Source organism: Cinclus cinclus, chromosome 11 (genome assembly GCF_963662255.1).
Source record: "Cinclus cinclus chromosome 11, bCinCin1.1, whole genome shotgun sequence".
NCBI lineage: Eukaryota > Metazoa > Chordata > Aves > Passeriformes > Cinclidae > Cinclus > Cinclus cinclus.
In genome coordinates this window covers 3806750-3825583 of record NC_085056.1, presented here as the reverse complement: position 1 = coordinate 3825583, position 18834 = coordinate 3806750, and the positions used below count along the sequence as shown (strand labels likewise).

The 18834-nt window shown below is 42.2% G+C and overlaps 1 protein-coding gene across 1 annotated transcript in view; it reads left to right on the top strand.

Moving 5' to 3' along the window:
- The window catches only part of CDH13 (cadherin 13), a 329961-nt gene that overhangs the window by 255438 nt on the left and 55689 nt on the right, over positions 1 to 18834 (top strand). Inside the window, exon 8 of the mRNA XM_062500268.1 lies at positions 12342 to 12482. Coding sequence (XP_062356252.1) covers positions 12342 to 12482 — 141 coding nt within the window. The remainder of the gene's footprint in view (positions 1 to 12341; positions 12483 to 18834) is intronic.

Below are 18834 nucleotides of genomic sequence, written 5' to 3'. Positions count from 1 at the left end.
CAGGAACACTGGGAATGCAGGGATGTGTGCATCCCTTCAGGAACACTGGGAATGCAGGGATGTGTGCATCCCTTCAGGAACACTGGGAATGCAGGGATGTGAGCATCCCTTCAGGAACACTGGGGATCCAGGGATGTGTGCATCCCTTCAGGAACACTGGGAATGCAGGGATGTGAGCATCCCTTCAGGAACACTGGGAATGCAGGGATGTGTGCATCCCTTCAGGAACACTGGGAATGCAGGGATGTGTGCATCCCTTCAGGAACCCTGGGAATGCAGGGATGTGAGCATCCCTTCAGGAACACTGGGAATGCAGGGATGTGTGCATCCCTTCAGGAACACTGGGAATGCAGGGATGTGTGCATCCCTTCAGGAACACTGGGAATGCAGGGATGTGAGCATCCCTTCAGGAACACTGGGAATGCAGGGATGTGAGCATCCCTTCAGGAACACTGGGAATGCAGGGATGTGTGCATCCCTTCAGGCACTCAGGAGCCAGCAGGGACTGCACACTGCTCTCTCCAGAACAGCTGCACGTGGATTTGGCAGAGCTCAGGCACCCAAACTGTGCAGTTCAGGAGCATTCCATGACACCAGGGAGCATAACCTGGATAAGGAGAAAAATCCAGACCTTTCACCTTCAGGCCAAGGAAGGAGGGGAGCAGGACAGGGCTGTGGTTCTGAAGGCTGCCCCTGAGGCTCAGGGCTTCCAGGGCTGGGCTGGGTGTGGAAGTGCTGCTCACATCCACAGCTCAGCTCTTCCTGGCTTTGAAAAGTTCTTTCAATAACCTTGTGGCTGTCTCTTCCCAGTTCTTCAAAGGGCTCAGGTATTCTTTCCTCTCACTTCTCCTCCTGCTACCAGTGCCTCCCATACTGTTCTCCCCTTTGTTGGCTTCACTGCTTTTAGTCTACAAGAACTGCCTGGAAATGGGACTTGGAGTTTGCAAAACTCTTTCTGAGCTCTCTCCATTGTAGTTCCCTGACCCCTGCTCACCCCCAGGTCCTCTTGTATCCCACCTCCTGCATTCACCTTCCCTCTGTCTCATGGTGCTACATGGTTTTCACTTAATTGCAGTTTGTCCTCCTTTGAAAATAAACAGATTTCTCTCAGTCATTAACTCTTACCTTCATTTCTTTCTCGATTCCGCACATTGGCAGGAATTTGTTTTCCTTTCCAGTGTGCCTTGGGAGTTCTCCTAAAGGAAAGTTGTATATAAAACTACTTTATAGAGCACCAGGCCTCCAGAAATTTCTGACACTGAGTAGCATAAGCACAGCAGGGAAGCTGAGTTTATGCTGCAGTATTATTTCTTCTTATTTGAGCAACCCATCCTATTATTTTCTGCCATGTAAATTATTGTTTCACAAAGGCAACTGTACTGCAGTGCAAAATCTGCATGAGGCAGTGACAGGCTAAGTCTGAGAGTGAGAATAACCTACAAATGTTGGTTTGGTTGCAAGAAGACAAAGCCTGGCTTAAGGATGGTGGTGGGGAACTGTTTGGTTGGAAGATGCTCTTGGAAAATAAAAGTAGTTTGTGAAAGTCTAGAAAAAAGAGAACTTTTTAAGTGAAGCAGAAAAGGTAAGACTTCCAAAAAAGGGATTTAATTATTTTTTTATCATGAAATGGAGTGATAAAAAGATACGTAGGAGTAAGAAAGAAAAGAACGAAATTGACTGGAGAAATTTTAAATGTAAAATTCCATTGCTACATCTTTCATCAGAACACAAATCCTATGGAGAGGTTGATTTTTCACCCCATAGTGTGATAAGCTTCTTGGTAAAACAGAAATAGTGTAATTGAAATCCATTTTGCATCATTTTCCCTTGGATGATTTAGAATTAGGCCAATTTATATTCTGCAGGTACAACCCAAAGAGAGTGTAAATGCAGCCACCAGAATTGTTTTTGTCCACAAGCAAAGCTGGTATCATTTACTGATTCATTACACTCTCAGCAGGGTCCTCTCTTTCAAAAGCTACCTGGAATTATTGCTGGCAATAGAACACTAAACTCTAAAATAAGATTTGCATAAAAAAATGAGGGTTCAAGGAAAAATGATAATAGTGATTAAAAGTAACATTTGATGACTATTTTGATTAGAATATCACATTGAAATGTGGTATTCAAGCAGACACAGAGGCTTTTTTTGTCCTCCAGCTCCAACTGACAATGCACCTATTTAACTAGACTATTATGTCCCTGATAATTTGCCTGAAATAATAGACAGTGCTTCCATTAATATTTAACAATATAAACATCAAGCAAAGGCTGTACATCTGGAATCATAGAATCTGCTTTTTGCATTAGGGTACTAATTTTAGAAATAACCTCTGTCTGCCAGGGCCTGCTGATGTATGGTTGTGGTAACAAGTCAGTAATTGAGTTTTCTGGGCATTTTGACCACTGATACAAATTTGCAAAGCAGATTACACAGCAGAAACACAATTTCCATCCTGACCTTTATCACATTGCTTTCTGTTGGGGGAATTGGAATGTTTAGGGAGGGAAATATAATCTAAGTGGGCCTAATTTGTGAGAATGTGATTTTTGATGTTAACCCAGTAAACTGCATTTTGATTCATTTGATAACACATCATCTAAAAATTTGGCATTAGGCAGGTATCACAAAACTTATTATCTTTTATTGACTAGGCAAAAAATACTGGATTAGAGGATTATAAATTGAAAAAAGTGGAAAACTTTTTATCTTCAGCTGCTGTGCAAAGATGCTGTCACAGCTTGGCTTGTTTTAGCAAACAAACAGCCTGGTTCACCTCCTCCAGTGGAAACAGGACACAGGAATGATGCTAAGCTGTTGTGGATGTAGGGGTGCAGGTTGGGGTTAAGGATGGAGAACAGAGATCCTTTCAGATGGTTCATCCTGGTCTTGTGAGTGCCACACTCCCGTGGTGTCACAGCCTTTGGGACTGTGAGAAATAGGTGAGGCCAAGGGCATGTCCTCCAGCTGAATTTCAGCTGGGAGAAATTCAATTTCCACCCTGTCAGTGATAGGAAGTGGAGTGAAAAGTGCAGGCGGTGGGAAAAGCTCAGATCCAAAGGTGTGTCCTGAGCAGAAAGGAAGCAGCAGTGCACACAAACCCTGCCTGGGTACGTGGTCATGCAGCTTCCCTGGCATTGCTCTGGTCAGCTGGATGCATTCAGTGACCTTCACTCAGCTGAACATCCAACAGGATTTGCTGCTTGATGAAAAGGGGAAGAAAAGCTCGCTGTGGGTCTGTGGTGTCTTGGAATGATGAGGTAGATTAGAGCAAGTGTTGCAGGAATCCAGGCAGGTCTAAGAGATTGAAACTTGATAAATCTAAATTCAGCTGTGGTGAGATGATGGACTGCTTGATGGCAGATCATAAAATAATCAGCATTGGGTTTCACTCAGATTCCTGCAATACATTCCTTCAGAACTGTGTGCTAGGAAGTGCAGTCTGGGGGTCTGTGGTGTCAGGATTTAAGCTGTGCCCTGGTTTGCTGTTTGGGTCTGCAAGGCAAGAAAAATACGGAAAATAACCTTAAGTTGAAATTCTCCAAGTTTGCATAGAATGGTAGAATGTTTTGGGCTGGAAGAGACCTTAAAGCTCATCTTCTTCTACCCCTGCCATGGCAGGGACACCTCCCACTGTCCCAGGGTGCTCCCAGCCCCAGTGTCCAACCTGGCCTTGGACACTTCCAGGGATCCAGGGGCAGCCACAGCTGCTCTGGGCACCCTGTGCCAGGGCCTCACCACCCTCACAGGGAATAATTTCTTCCTCACACCCAATCTAAATCTGCCCTCCTTTGGCATAAAACCATTATCTCTGCCTTGTTCCAATCTCCTTCTTGGCACCTTAAGGAGATAAGACTCCAGGGCTGTTCAGTACTCTCCTCCAAAGCCTGCAGGAAACACTTCAAGGCTTCTTGAGCCTGAATCAGACTCAGGGAGGAGCAAACTCAAGCGTGGGGAAAGCTGCTTGATTCTGAGCCTTTTGTTTCTGTGCTCGGTGAAGGGCTGCCCTGGTCTGAGGCTGCAGGTGCAGTGGGTGTTTATCAGTGAGATCACTGATAAGTGGCCACAGCTCCTGGGAAAGCAGTTTGTCCCCAAGGAAGGGGAGTGCTGATCAGCTGTTCCTTCTGTATGAAATATTGACACTTGGGGTGGTCCCCTCCCCTGCAGGGCCATGCCTTGGGCTGTGCTGCACAAACACGGGCACCCTCTTGGGAGTACTGCACATTTCCCTAATTTTTATGTGATTGTACCTGTAACAAGGCAGGAAGAATCACCTTCATCCTCCTGTTTTGGGGAATTTGGGGACTTTTTCCAAAGTGTGTGTTCTGGGACCTCTGGTTCCCATGTTTTTGGTCCCATGATGTTTTGGAAGGAGCCTCTCACCGAGTTCTGCTGTGGTTTGAATAAAAATCCAGGGGAACCTGCCAGTTTTTCATCACAAACTGGGCAAGTTAAAGCTTAATAAAAGTGTAAATAAACCTGGGAAGTCCATTTGAAATCGGTGGAGCTATGCTGTTTTATTCTAGCCTGGGAATCTTTTCAAGCTTGAATGCTTTTGGGATTGCTCCTGAGTTCTCTCTGAGAGTTCCAGCAGAACTCCTTTGCTCGTCTCTGTCCTGATCCATTTTATCTGACCTTTACACCCTCCACCTACTCAGGGAATTCTCTTGGCATTGGGGTTTTTATATAGAGGTACTTGAAAAGCTGTCTCTACTAAAAGCCATTTGAGGTTATTTGAGTGTATAGGAGAAACTTGTCTCTCATGTTTTTTGGATTTAAGTAGACTCATTCCTACCTGCAGCAGGGACTAAGAATGATTCAATAATTTGCAACTAATAATTTATTAGAACAACTTTGCCCTCCTTTCTCCTCACAAATTGTCTGCAAACAGATTGTACAACTCTAATATGTTAATAGCTGAAAATTATTTGACCATTTTTTTTTTTCAGCAAATACCTTTTGGCCTGTGGATTATTTGAATTGCAAATTGTGACTGTTACAATGAAATATACAATTAACACTGCAAATAGAGCTGATTGGGTGTTGCGGGAGACCAGTTTTTATGGAAATACATTGATTTGTCGAAATGAACATTTATTACAGCAACACAGTGATTTTGGGGAAAAAGAAAAAAAAAAAGCTTTGTTGAAGTAAATATTTGTAATACAGAAGGGAATTCTTATCTTGAGTGCTCCTGACAGCTCACTTGACATTTTGCTGGTGGAGAAAACCAGATTGAAAGTCTTGTAGAAAAAGTTGAACTGCTTCTTACCTTCACTCATCCAGCCAGGTGACCTGATGCAGACATTTATTTCTTCTGAGACACAGCTCTTTTCACATGCTCTGTCCAAATTGTCACCTTTGTAAATATAATTAGGCATAACTTGGCAGATTGTGTAGTAGTTGTAATATTTTTTAGAAGTGTAATAATCAGGGCAGGTGAGAATGGTGCCTCCTACATTTGTCAGTCTGACTCTTAATGTCTCCAACAATATATTCTGATTTTAGTGGAAAATCCCTTGGAAATTTTTTTGCTTTCTAGCACTGTTACAGTGTTCAGTATGAAACTTTGAAAGATGTTAAGCACCAGGGAAATGATGTAACCTAGTCCATCCCTGGGTTTTTTTGGGGTACAGTTCATTAAAGTGGATGACATACAGCGTTTTCTATCCAGCACCAAAAATTGGAGTATAAACAGTGGTGGGTTGAGGGTCTGTAAGGAATAGGAGTGGTGCCAGGTTCCATTGAAAGCACCAGAATACTCAGTGCTGCATGTGCAGGGAGGGCTGGGGGCTCTCTGCTGCAGGCTCCGTGAAAGGACATGGGAGGCTGTGCCATGATTTCCATGGGTCCTCTCCCAAAAGAATCCTGTGGCTGCAGGAAGGGCAGGGGAGCTCCAGCAGGCTGGATAGCCATGGATTTGCCTTGGATTGTAAGCTCTGGAATTGCCATGAGTTCTGAGCTCTGGAGTTCCCATGGATTCTGAGCTCTGGAGATCCCATGAGTTCTGAGCTCTGGAGATCCCATGGGTTCTGAGCTCTGGAGATCCCATGGAGTTCTGAGCTCTGGAGTTCCCATGGATTCTGAGCTCTGGAGATCCCATGGAGTTCTGAGCTCTGGAGTTCCCATGGATTCTGAGCTCTGGAGATCCCATGGAGTTCTGAGCTCTGCAGTTCCCATGGGTTCTGAGCTCTGGAGATCCCATGGAGTTCTGAGCTCTGGAGTTCCCATGGATTCTGAGCTCTGGAGATCCCATGGATTCTGAGCTCTGGAGATCCCATGGAGTTCTGAGCTCTGGTGTTCCCATGGATTCTGAGCTCTGGAGATCCCATGGGTTCTGAGCTCTGCAGTTCCCATGGGTTCTGAGCTCTGCAGTTCCCATGGATTCAGAGCCCAGAGGAGCTCTGTCCCAGCAGGGATGGCTGTGTGTGTTCCTCGCAGCCCCTGGAAGGGGACAGTCAGTGACACCCAGACAGGGAATGTTTGCACACGTGGGTATCTGTGATTGTTCACAGACCACAGTGGAATTGTTTTTTCTCTACTCAAGCCCGTTCCTGGGGAGCAGACCCTCACTGCACCATTGTCTGCTGCTGACAGAGGGCTTGGGTGAGAGGAGAGCTGGCTTTGTGCTCCTGGCACCTCTGAGAGTGGAAATGCAAGAGTGATTAAGTGGTCTAAAATCAGCACAAGAAGTTACATAATAATTGATGCTTTCACACTGGCGTGAAAGATTTCTGCAGCACTGTTTAATTTAATTATGAGGATCAGCTAAACTTTTTGCCTGAAAAAGAAAAAAAGAAAAAGAAATTACATAAATTGATCCAGGAGGAAAGCTGAAATATAGCTTGTGTTTTTAAAAGAAAAGGGTGATCTCAGTATATTTGACAGCAAGTATTTTCCTTGGAACATTGTGATTCTTATTCTCCAAAGCTATTAAAAATTATTATAGTACTTTATATTTCTAGCACAGCTGACATGGAAGATGATCTTTTTCCCAAACCATGAGCATGTAGTGAGTGGCTGTTGCAGATCAACATCCCTCTGTTATGAAGGGAAATATCTTTGCTTGGTAGAAACCAGTGTAGGGGCACCAACTTCAGTGGTGTTGGGTCTTTTAAAACAATTAAGGTTTTTATTTCAAATACTGAATATTTGCTCCCTTCCCTGGACTTACTTTTAGTAGTAACCTAGCAAACAATAATGATTTAAGGGAAAATTGCTCAGACTAAACCCAAGCTTCAGCCGTTGTTCTGTCCTAGAAGTTGCTGATCTCTGCCTGAGGAGAAGTTCTTATGTATATCATAATCCATGTAAGGAAGCTCCCTTAAGTGGTGTTAATATTTATATTGATATTTATATTAAAATATATATAACATCCAAGATGGACATGTGTACAGCCTTCTACAAAGTAATATTAATTCAATATCCAAATACTAATTTGTACATCAGTCAAAACTTATAATTTTACACAGACTGTTGAAAGTATGCCCATAAAATTCCTGCATTTCCATGTAAAACGTAACCAACTCATCCATGTACCCAAGCCCTATGGTTAGGCCAGCATTATGAAGAATTAAATGTGCGAATGTATGTGTAATTTAAAATGAATTTGTAAGTTATGAGGAATTAAAGCCTTGATCCTATACATCCTATATATTAGTCACAGATTTCATAATGATGGAAAACAAATCACTCTGGCCAGGAAACCAGTTTGGTTCAAACACTTTGGAGCAACTTCTTTCCTTTTTTAATGGCTACTGCTGAAGGAGAAAATCTAGCCTTCCTTTTGCTTCCAGATATACCCATGGACTCCACGTCTCCCATGGGTAGTAAAGAGATATTGATTTTCTTCATAACAGAAGTAGATTATTACAGTGATTAAACTGTAGACCTTCCTTTATGATATGAAAAAATTGGAAATTGGTGAGCTAAAGAGGATTTATGTTACAGAATAGTTTGGGTTTTTCTATTCATCAAACTGTAATTCAAAGTCTAAACGCAAAGCCTCTGTGTATATCACCCTTTTTAAGCAGCAGAAACTGGCATTTAAAATAAATGCTGATATTATAATTATCCAAGCATTATGTCTGTTAGAGCTGCTAATAGTCACTTTGCTTCATTTTTTTTTAATTTTACATTTGTCAAAATCCTGACAAGCATACTCGGATAATGTTAGATTCAATGTTGATATTGTTACTCAACAAGAACATTGATTATGTCTTAATAGGACATATTCAGTGTGCATTATAAGCAATTATCATCTTAAATGAACACAGGCATTTATTTAGCACCAACTGAAATTATTTCAATCCCAAGAATTTTTCTTTCTGGTTAGCATTATATTATAAAGTCATTAGTACCAAATACGATATGGCAGCACACTCCTGATAAAGAATTATGTGTGAATACATAGTTTATAAACAGAATTACAAATAGAAGAGTCGAGGCACTGTTGAATCATTACAGAAATACAAATATCCACTGAAAGTCAGAAAACTCTCTATTGATAATTCGTATTGAAAGGATCCTTAAAACCCTTTAGGATTTTGAAGAATTATGGACATTCTTTGCATTGTTTGCTTCCCAAACACAGTTTGTTTTGATTTCAGCAATTTTCTGGGAGTTTGGGGATTTCTATTCTCCCCAATATTTTTTTTTTTTTTTGGACGAGGACTGAAGCACTAAGGGAAGTCTTGGTGCTGTGGTACTGTTCGTGTCCCATCCAAAATATGCAATCCCTGGGTGTCTTGTAGGGGAGCAGTGGAAGAATATTGCATTGGGGTTTTCCTGGGAAAAGTGATTGGAGTCCTGCTGCTGCAGGGAATCACAGCCTCAAGGACCCTAAACCTTCCCAGTAATCACCCAAGCAGTTCCACTGGTTCCCACCTTACATTCTGAGTTCTGCTGCACTGATGGTGGTGCCAATTCCAGCTGAATTTGGGCAGCTCAGACCAAGGCTTGGGCTGTTCCTGCTGCTGGTGTGAAATACTGAGAGCCAGGGCTTGCTTCACTCACTGATAGCTCTTCATTGTGTCGGTAAAATCAAAATATTAAAACACAGCAGAAGCCCATCATCACCTGGTTTCATTCAGCATTATCCAAAAGCTCTCCCTGGGCTCATTCCACCTGTGAGTGCCTGCACTGCACTGCTGATTTCCGTGTGTTGTGATTAGCTCCTGCTGCCTTTGTCAGGAGGCTGAACTCTGAAAAAGTGTCTTTGCTGCCTGTCCCTGCTCTGTGCTGCTGAGCCAGCTCTGTCTGGGCAGCAGGGGAGTGGGATGTGATGGCAGTGTTGGCTCTGGTGGGGGTGGCAGGGAGGGGACCTTTGGAGGAAAGCACTCAGGACACAGCTCACCTTCTTGGCAAGCCACACGAGTTGGCAGCGTCACCCCTGCCGTGACTGAATGACTAAAGGGAAAATTTATGGGGAAGGAAATGGCTCTCCTGCTGTAATTATACCAACCCTCTCAACAGTGTCACACTCCACAAAGTCACAGTAGATAAATAGCAAGGCACACCAGCAGCGAGCTGATGTTCATTTATTAAAATAATCCATTACCCTTTGGAGCTGCAGGTCCCACTTGTTGAGAGCTGGGGCTTATTTCTGTTGCTAATATCTCACTAAACAAGTGGTATTGATTGGATTGCTTTTGCAAGGCTGTGCTTAGGTCACTTAGGAGCAGGTTTGGGTTCAGTGACAGGCAGTGACTTGGTGGGACATGTCTGAGTCTCCGTGGAGTCCCAAAATTATACAAAATTTTGGGTGCTGCATTTATTGCTCACCTGCAGCTGGGCAGGGATGGAGGCAGGGAGGGAAGGGTGTTCTCCTCCACTGCCTCCTTCCAGCAGCACTTACTCCTCACAAGACAGGAGAAGAAGGAGGAAGAACACACTGGGGTCAAAGGTCTGACCCCTGAGAAGAGGGAATGCCGAGGAGGTGCCAGGAGATCTTCCAGAGCAGCCCTGAGCCCCCAGCACAGCCCCTGTGCAGCAGCATCCCTGCAGAACTGGGATACTGGGAGCACAGGGAGTCCTGCTCTGCCTGCAGAAATCCAGACTTTTGGTAAATCGTGCTGCTCCAGACAATCCCTGCTGCTGCCTGACTCAGCTGGGCTGGGAGCGGGAGAATTCTGAAAGGTCCTTTACACGAGAGTGCAAAGAGAGCCTCTGATGGGAACAAGCCTCTGTTAGCAGCTGCTTCCTCCAACAAAGCAAATATTTGGTGGCAGAACGAGTTGTAGGAAGTGCTGCATAGCAGGGAAGTGTGAAGTATTCATAATTATATGAAATACTACTCAAAATTCAATGTTTTTCACATTTTGCGCGAGCTTAAACATTGGACTCCCGTCACAGACGTTTCTGCTGCAGTAGATGCAATTTCTAGCATAAATGGGCTTGCTTTCAATAGAAAATGGGATGGTTTTCAAAGGAAAAAAGGCCAATTTGAGTAAAAATGGGCTTCTTTCTGAGCAAAGAGGCTTATAAACATGAAGAAATAAATGGCTTTGCACATTTTCCATACAATAATAATGACTTTCTAATCAAAATAATGAAAAAGTTTCAGCTAGGGGAGGGGAGAAAAGTCTCATTCAGGTTTTAATGCACTTTGGAAAATAAATACATGAAAATTGTAAATTTAGTTCCCCTGCATGGCGTGAGTCTGTTGCAGACATGTCAGTAATACTTCTTTGCATATTTTTTATTATTCTATAAATCAATTTGCTGCTCTTGGTTTGCCGCCTTCTGAGATGAATTTCATGGAATAATGTAAGACTTCATGAAATACATTTCTTAGGATTCCCTGTGTGGCAGTGGCATCTGATTTCCTAGCAGTCCAGAGGTTTTTAGAACAAAATTTATGTTCTGGCTTGACTTGTTGACTTCACATGCAAATCTATTGCTTGATAATAGCTGATCTGATGAGAAACTGAGGTGGTTGCTTCTCTCTTGGCCTAAAAATGCTTCAAAATCTACATACAAAGGAGCTGGAATCTCCTTATCACATGTTCTCCAAAAAAAGAGATGGTGGGACATGCCCAGGAGAACATATAATGCAAAATTCTCTCTTTGGGAAAAGCTTCCAAACCCCTTGGCCACAGAGCAGATTGGGTGACCCAAGAGGTTTCTTTGCTGGGCTGTGTCCCTGCTGCCAGTTCCCTGGGAGAGTGTTGGATAAAGGACTAGGGTGAGGGATGGCAGAGCTGGGAATCCTGGGCTCTTGCAGACGTGGTTCCAAAAGGTTCCAAAAGCAGTGGCCTGGTGGCAGCTTTCCCCTGGGATCCAGGTTTATTTTGCAGGGGGGTTTGGACAGACATTCCTGGGTGATGTAAAGTTCTTACGGTGGCGCTTCGGAGGGGAGTGCAGCCCTTCCCCATCTGTGTCCTCTGTGCTGCTGCTGCTCACCTGGCCTTTGGGCAGATGGTTCCAGCCACACAAAACTCATTTTAATGAAGTTCCCAGTGAAAGGAATCCATGTCTGAGTTCCCTGTGGGTTCCACGGGAGCAGGTTGTGCTGCTGAGAACAGCTCCCTTTGACAGAGCTTGGTGCAGGTTTCAAACATCATCCCTGGTGGCAGAGATGGCAGTTCCAAAGGCTGGCACACTCCCATTCCAGAGCTGACCACAGATGGGTTTTTACCAGCTCCAGGCTGTGTTTTACGAGGGGAAGTTAAGTTGGATTTTGCTCTGAGCCTGTGCTGCCTGGTTCTGCAGTAGGTGGGCAGTCAGATAAGATCCTGTGACATGGCAGTCAGATATCAGCAATATAAATCATTGATATCACTCTACACATTTGCTTTGGGCAATAACTGGAAGGCTCTGCCCATTTTTTGTTTCTTGCAGTGGAGCAAACTTAGATTACCAGTCTAAATGCTAATACCCAGAATGAATGGGATTTAATAAAGTGAATTTATATGTAGATTGTGACATTAGTATTTAATTATGTACCCATCATAACACTGATGAAGCAAGCTGCTAGATATTGGTGCACTGAAGGTAGAGCTTACTCTTAAAGAGCAAGTATATTTTAATTTCTTACCTCTTTCCTAATCTTCCTAAATAACAGGATAAATTATGTACTGTTTACCAATATTCACCTTCGTGCTGGATTGCAAATGAGGTTTCCAGGGTAGCAGCTGATCTCATAGAAAGCTGTGCTTGTGTTTCAGTAAAACTGTGGTAACAGACCTGTTCTCTGCTATGTTTTATTAGGCCAAATAAAGTTTTGAGGTTTTTTTAATTTATTATTTTAATATTAATTTGAAATAGTATGTCATCACTGTGGGGTTTTTTCCTTAACCTTTCTGGTTTGTTTTGTTGTTTTTGTTTTTTTTTTTCACAGACTATGGAAAGCCCAAAGTATGAGCTGGTTATAGAAGCCAAGGACATGGGTGGGATGGATGTAGGACTGACAGGCACAGCCACTGCCACCATTCTTATTGATGACAAAAATGACCACGCACCAGAATTCACCAAGAAGGAGGTAAGAACTGGCCATCTGTTCTCTACAGAACAGTGCAAGCAATCGTAATTAGCTCGTTTCTAAATATAAAGATGTTCTTTAAGGAAAGAAGACACGTACAGAATGTTTTAGCTCAGTGTGACAGACTTTCCTGGAGCTGCTCTTTTCTTTTTTTCACATTAATAAAAGTGTGTGCATCAATTCCAAACCACAGGGCAACCACAAGGTAGAACCTTGTCATTTAGAGATTGGCTAGCAGGGTGCAATCCCGTAAAATAAATTTGCTGGTGGTAACTTTCTCCTTTTGCTCCTGTTGGGAGAAATAGCAAAATTAGCTCAAGGCTTTGGATGGTCAGGACTGTGGATGAAAACATTTTCTTCCTGTCTACAGCATTTCCCCTGTGAGCCAGCCAGAGCTTTGGGTTCTGCAATTAAAGCTCCAGTCCTAAAAGCTTCAAATTTAACCTACAGGTGGAATTTGCCAGGAAAGGGTTTTTTTTTTTTCCCTGTAAATTGAATTCAGCTGAAGAGTGCTGGAAAGTTCTGATAAACCCCAAAAAGCAAGGCACGGGAATTCCCTGCCTGCACACACTGCTCTCTTCCATCCCCTACACTTACTGTGAGTCTGGTTTTTGGTATCTGGAGAGAGCGAGAGAGTTTTAAAAGTTTTACCTAGTAACAGCCACGTTGCATTCTGCTAGAGAAGTTTCTTGGGGCTCTGCAAGCTTTTAAGGAAAAATTCCCAAAATATAAGGAGCAAACCTGACGACCCTGATTTTGGGATAATTGTGGAAGAAGGAAAGGGAAGCCTGTTGCTGTAGAAGTTTTTTTTAAATTTAACTTGTAGTATACTTTCACCTTTTAAAATTTGTTTCCTGGCCTAATATTAGTGATTTAGCAACAGATTATATTGAAAGAAATTTCTGTTATTTTACTTGAATAATTACTCCTTTTATAAATACAAAGTAAATGAATACCAGATTCAAACATGAGAGAGAAGCGTTAAAAATTAAAGGAAAAAGAAGAACAAAGTAGAAACAATGACAATTTTGCCAAGGAAATATCTATAATTACATCAGTAAAATGCTTTGGCAGTAGTGTTTCAGACACCTAAAATTATCATGGAGAGACTGATCCAAACCTTTCAAGTAGAGAGGTGACAATTAAGTGACTATGATCAAACTATTAATTCCCTTAGAATTACCTTTTAGATCAGACCTTTTATTGCTCTGAAAGCTGTTTCCTGACAACCAATACTTAAAATATCTTTGAAATGCTGTATTTTTTTAACCCTCTGGAAAATAACAATGTACAAAGACAGCTTGGTGTATTTAAAAATAATTTATTGGATTAATCAATATTGATAGCAGTTCATGTCAGTTGGAGTCCTACCTGCTTGAATTTCCAAAGTTGGTGAATTCTTTTCTGGGAGAAATATTTCTAGATCTAATTATTTTGAAGAAGTCTTTCTATAATTATAAATGTTTGACTTAATGATTTGGCAGTTTAGACGTGAAAATTCATGTGCCTGCTCAGCCACAAATGTATTGTTAGTATCAATTTCTGTGGCAATTCAGAAATGCTCATAAATTCAGTTCTGTCAGGGACAGTAAAAGATACTTTATACCCTGGAAATTTTGGGGGTTTTAGCATGGAAATTAAATGGGTGTGAAGAGACAGCATTGTCTTGTTTTCTTTGAAAAGTCTGCTCTTAGATACTTTTCTTGCATTTTTTTCTTTTCCATAGGAGCATCCCTTTTTCTTTCGAATGGTTTGATGTGGGTTTGAGCCTTTCACTGTTTAGAGATACTAATGACCTCAGAAATCTTCCCTCTGCCTTGCTAAGTGATATTCCTATTCCATGAAGAAGGCAGGAAAAATCAGCCTTGAATGTGTGGTACCAGCCCCCTTTAGGAGCAGGTTCTCTGTTTAAAATAAGTGGTGTAAGAGGAGGGAGGTGTGCATCAATTGATTTATTGCTACTGTATTTGGTTTTGTGCTGAAAAACAGAAATAGTTGCTGCATTTTAATACTAGTTGCATACCACAGGCTGCAATACTATTGATTCAAAGTAGGGCTGAAAGAAAAAGACAATATTTTCCAAGGTAGCTTCTGAAGGAGAAAGCTCAAATTCAGTAGATCTGAAGCTTTGATTCCAGACTGCAGCTTCCTTTATTTATTTTATTACCTGGCCTTGGACACTTCCAGGGATGGGGCAGCCACAGCTTCCCTGGGCAACCTGTTCCTCACCACTCCCACAGGGAGGAATTTCTTTCAGAAATCCAATTTAAATCCACATTTTTTCAGCTAAAGTCCATCCCCTCTTGTCCCGTCCCTGCCTGCTCTGGTGAAAAGTCCCTCTCCTGGAAGAGGGAGTGTTTGTCCAGTGATTCTGTTGCCTGTATCCCACTCCTGGGCTGGTGTGAGGCCGGAGGAGTTCACCCCTGGAGTGTCCAGGTGCGAGCCCAGGAGAAGCTGTGTCCCAGCAGAGCAATTCCATTACCTGCAGAGGAGGAGCTGAAGCCCTGGAGGCTTTGATGGCTCAATAAATGAGGCAGTGCTTTGGGGCATTCTGACCAGTTGTTATTTGCTTTCTGCCCTGTCACTCCACACACTTCCAAAATATCTGTCTTGTTCTGTCTCACGTCTACACTGCCTGCTAATAATAGGCTCTGAGCAGTGTAAAAACCCATTCAGGTGTGCAAACAGTACCCTGTTCCCTCCAGGGGTTTTAATAATTTCATCTTCAATGCCAAATAGAGCAATATTTTAAGAGTGCCTCCAAAAATCCCAGGTGAGGTAGCAAGGTCTACCTTTTAAAAGGTCACAGTGGCTGGGATATTGCGCCAGGTTGAAATTACAGACACTGAAAATAGAGATACTTGTAAAGTTAGTGGCCTCTTTGTAAAATTTACAACCTTATTTCTATAATGGGAAAAAATTTTTAAATTAATTTTTTGAATTATTATTTTGTGTCACAAAGGATTTTGGAGTTTCTTTTCCAGCAGGGAAAGGTCTTAGGCTCAAATTTTGTTCAGCAGCAAGGGATTGCATATGTGAAAATAAGGAATGAAGCAAAGCAAGGAGCAGGCACAGATTACTCTAGAAAAGCTGATACCTGTCTTGCATCCTGCAGGAATGAGCTGGACTGAGTGAACACTAATGATGCTGAGTATTATTTTTATATCTAGAACATTCACAAAAATGAGAATTCTTTTCTTGTGTCTCTGTAAGAGTGGCTGACGGATCACTGCAGTGTATACTGCAAAAAAAAAAAAAAAAAAAAAAAAGGGATTTTAGTCCTGAGTTGATGTCACTGTGGCTGTGGTGTGATGAAAAATTAACAGTGTAGCATCTGCTGAAAGACACAGGCTGGCAAATTCTCCTCTTCTATCTGTTCCTGGAGGCCTGGCTCTGCCCAGATACTGCCTAAGACCTGGGGGAAGAAATAAAAGAGTTTTAACACAAGAGAGATATGGACTTGACCCCTTTCTGTCTTTTCTTCCTTCTCCAGAAGAATAGTCCAGTGAATCCTATTTATCCCATTCCTGCCTGCAGAGCGTGTGCTCAAAAATGAGATTCCTCTGAATCCGTTTGCCTTTATCTTCTGTCCTGAATTTTTAAAATTTCCCATTGCTGCTCTTGAATGTGTTATTTTCCCTTAATATCAGCTACATTATCTTTCCTTGGTAAATCCTGTCAGGCACTTGAGAGAGGGATGCAGGGTGTGGCTGAAGGGGATGATTTTTCTGAGGTGCCCCCAGTCCCCACATTTCTCCTCTGCCACAGATTTGGGACTGCAGCCCCATCCTCAGCCAAACCTGGAAAAGTGGGATTTGTCACAATACTTTCACTGGCACGTAACAGAGATTTCATTTGGCCAGGAAGCAATCATTCCTCACACAATTCCTCTTTCTGCCTCTTCCAGCCCCACTTTCAATTCCATCCATTTCTGGGACAAAGAAATGTAACAACAGAAATAATTCTGTCACACCAGGGAGAACAAGATTAGGGGAAATATTTTTCCTGGTATACTTCTTTTTTTTTAAATATATATGTTCTTAGAAAAGAATTTTCCAGTAAAATAAAGATCTTGCCTCCTGTGAACAGAATAAAATTTGTGTAATTTGACAAAACACCACCACAGTGAGACTTGAGATACACTAGTGCTGAGAGTCTTAAGTGAAAAAATATGATTTGCTCCCATTTTGAATACAGGCTGATAAATGGTTTATAAAAGAGTAATAAATGACTAATGGGAGCTTTAATAAATGATTCATCAGTTCCTGTAGAGACCTGTAAGTGGATAGGTTGCTTGTCAGTGTGATTTATGATGACTTGCAGCGCTGTCTCCTGGCTCAGTTGTGTTTCCCACGGGGTGAAGCAGCCCCTGGAGGACAATCTGCACCTCCGTCTGCTCGTGGCTCACAGAGGATGTGAGACTTGCACAGCACCAGCTGGAGAGATTGATTTTTGCAGCTCAGACTGTTGAGAAATGGGCTTGAAGGTTTTGAGAGTCCCTGTCTTAATTCTTGGTATTGGCTAAACCGTATTGAGGAACAAATATGGAGCTAAAAGCAATTTTAGGGTTCCTCCTGGATCACTTTTCCATACTTCTTGTACAAAAATGTCTCTCTTGGACTCGATACTTTTATTTCCTGTGGCAAATGGACCCTGGCAACACAGACCACTGATCTGCCCACTGATTTTGCATGCTTAAACCCAACCAGTCTCACCTCTCCTCCTTCTGCAGGCTGTCCTTCTTACCTTGTCTTGCAGGGAAAATTTTGCCCTTTGAGACTCCTAATTAATTTTGTTCCTTTCTGTGCAGTTCTTCCAGATGAGCTGGAGCACACCTTTAGACACAATCATGTTAATGGTGGATAATTCCCCTTCCAACCCCCTTCCACAGACTTTTGCATCTGGCTGGGAGGGATTTCTAGTGAGAACGACATCTGTGTGGAAAACAGAGCCTGTAGGGATGGAAATCACAGAGCAAACCAGGCTGAACTGAGAAAAACCAGCAGGAGCTGCCAGGGTGGCTCAGTGAGATGGGGACAATCAACCAGTTTGGATTCTGCTCTCTCCTGCTGCATGTTGGAAGGGCTGAGGTGCTGGAGCAGCATCAGCAGACGTGAGCAGATGACAAGCCACTGCCAGGCTGGTAGTTAAGAATCAGAGTTTCATTATGGCCTAAAAGTGATGGGAACAATCCTAAACTCCAGCAGCCTGTTCAAATTGGATCAAAATCCCCCAGCGCTGATTAGTCAGGAGGAAGAGTTTTGTGGGATGGATAAAACCATTACAGCAAACCCCATGAACAGAATGCATATTGGAATTTCCATTTGGCTCCCGTTTTTGGGCTGTGAGACAATTTACATGCAGAGAAATCAGAATTCATACAGCAACTCAACAGAGCAGGGCAAAGCCTCTCCAGCTGTCAGTAAACTTTGGCACAAAGAACAGCTTCAGGATGGCTGGGGATCACCAGAGAGGAGCTCTTTGGCCACCCTTGTTTTTATTAGAGCTCTAAGTACAGCTAGAAAGGCTCCTGGAGCATATCTTAACCTTCAGAAACCTCTCCACCACATAAATATTTGCACTGACCTTTTCACTCAGCTTTATTTCATCTTCTTGCAGCAGTTCACTAACACACTTGACATACCTCCAAGTGCCCAAAAGTTGCCTCGAAAGCAAATGAAAGATGTTACCTGGTATATTTTTCATGTGCGAGAGGCAGAATTTATGAAAGGAAACAAACATCTAAATAGCAGCAAATATTTTATTTTCAAAATGAAGACTGTGAGCACTCTGTTGTCACTGCAAAAATGAAATTGAAATTTTTAGTGACTGTACCATTATTTCATAGTTAATGATTGCTCTCACCCATGGTACAGTTCAGGCATCCAGCGATTTCTGAGCTGCCATGACTTATAGGACAGATTTCAAAATCACTTTAAGTAGTTTAGGAACCTAAAAATGTAAATAATGGGCATGTGGACACCCCATCTTTTATTCTTCCTTAAATAATTTTAGATATCAAAAATAATTTTAAAATATCGTTGGACTTAATAAAGTAGCTGTAAAGACATCTAATGCCCAATGGAGTTCAAAAAAATTTGGTTTAGGACCATAGATTGCTTTCACTCTCACTGCAGTTAGGATTCCAAATATCTGTCTCTCTTCTAAAAACTTTCAAATAACCTGGAAAAATGCCTATGATCAAGAAGGTGGTTTATGAATATTTCTGAGTTGAGTTGTGATGCTACCAAACTAAGGACATCTGGAAGACTTATCTAAGCAGTCTGGCTATCTGGATAATGAAATTACCCTTTTGTTATTTTTTTTAACTTTTTCTTGAATATTGTGTGTC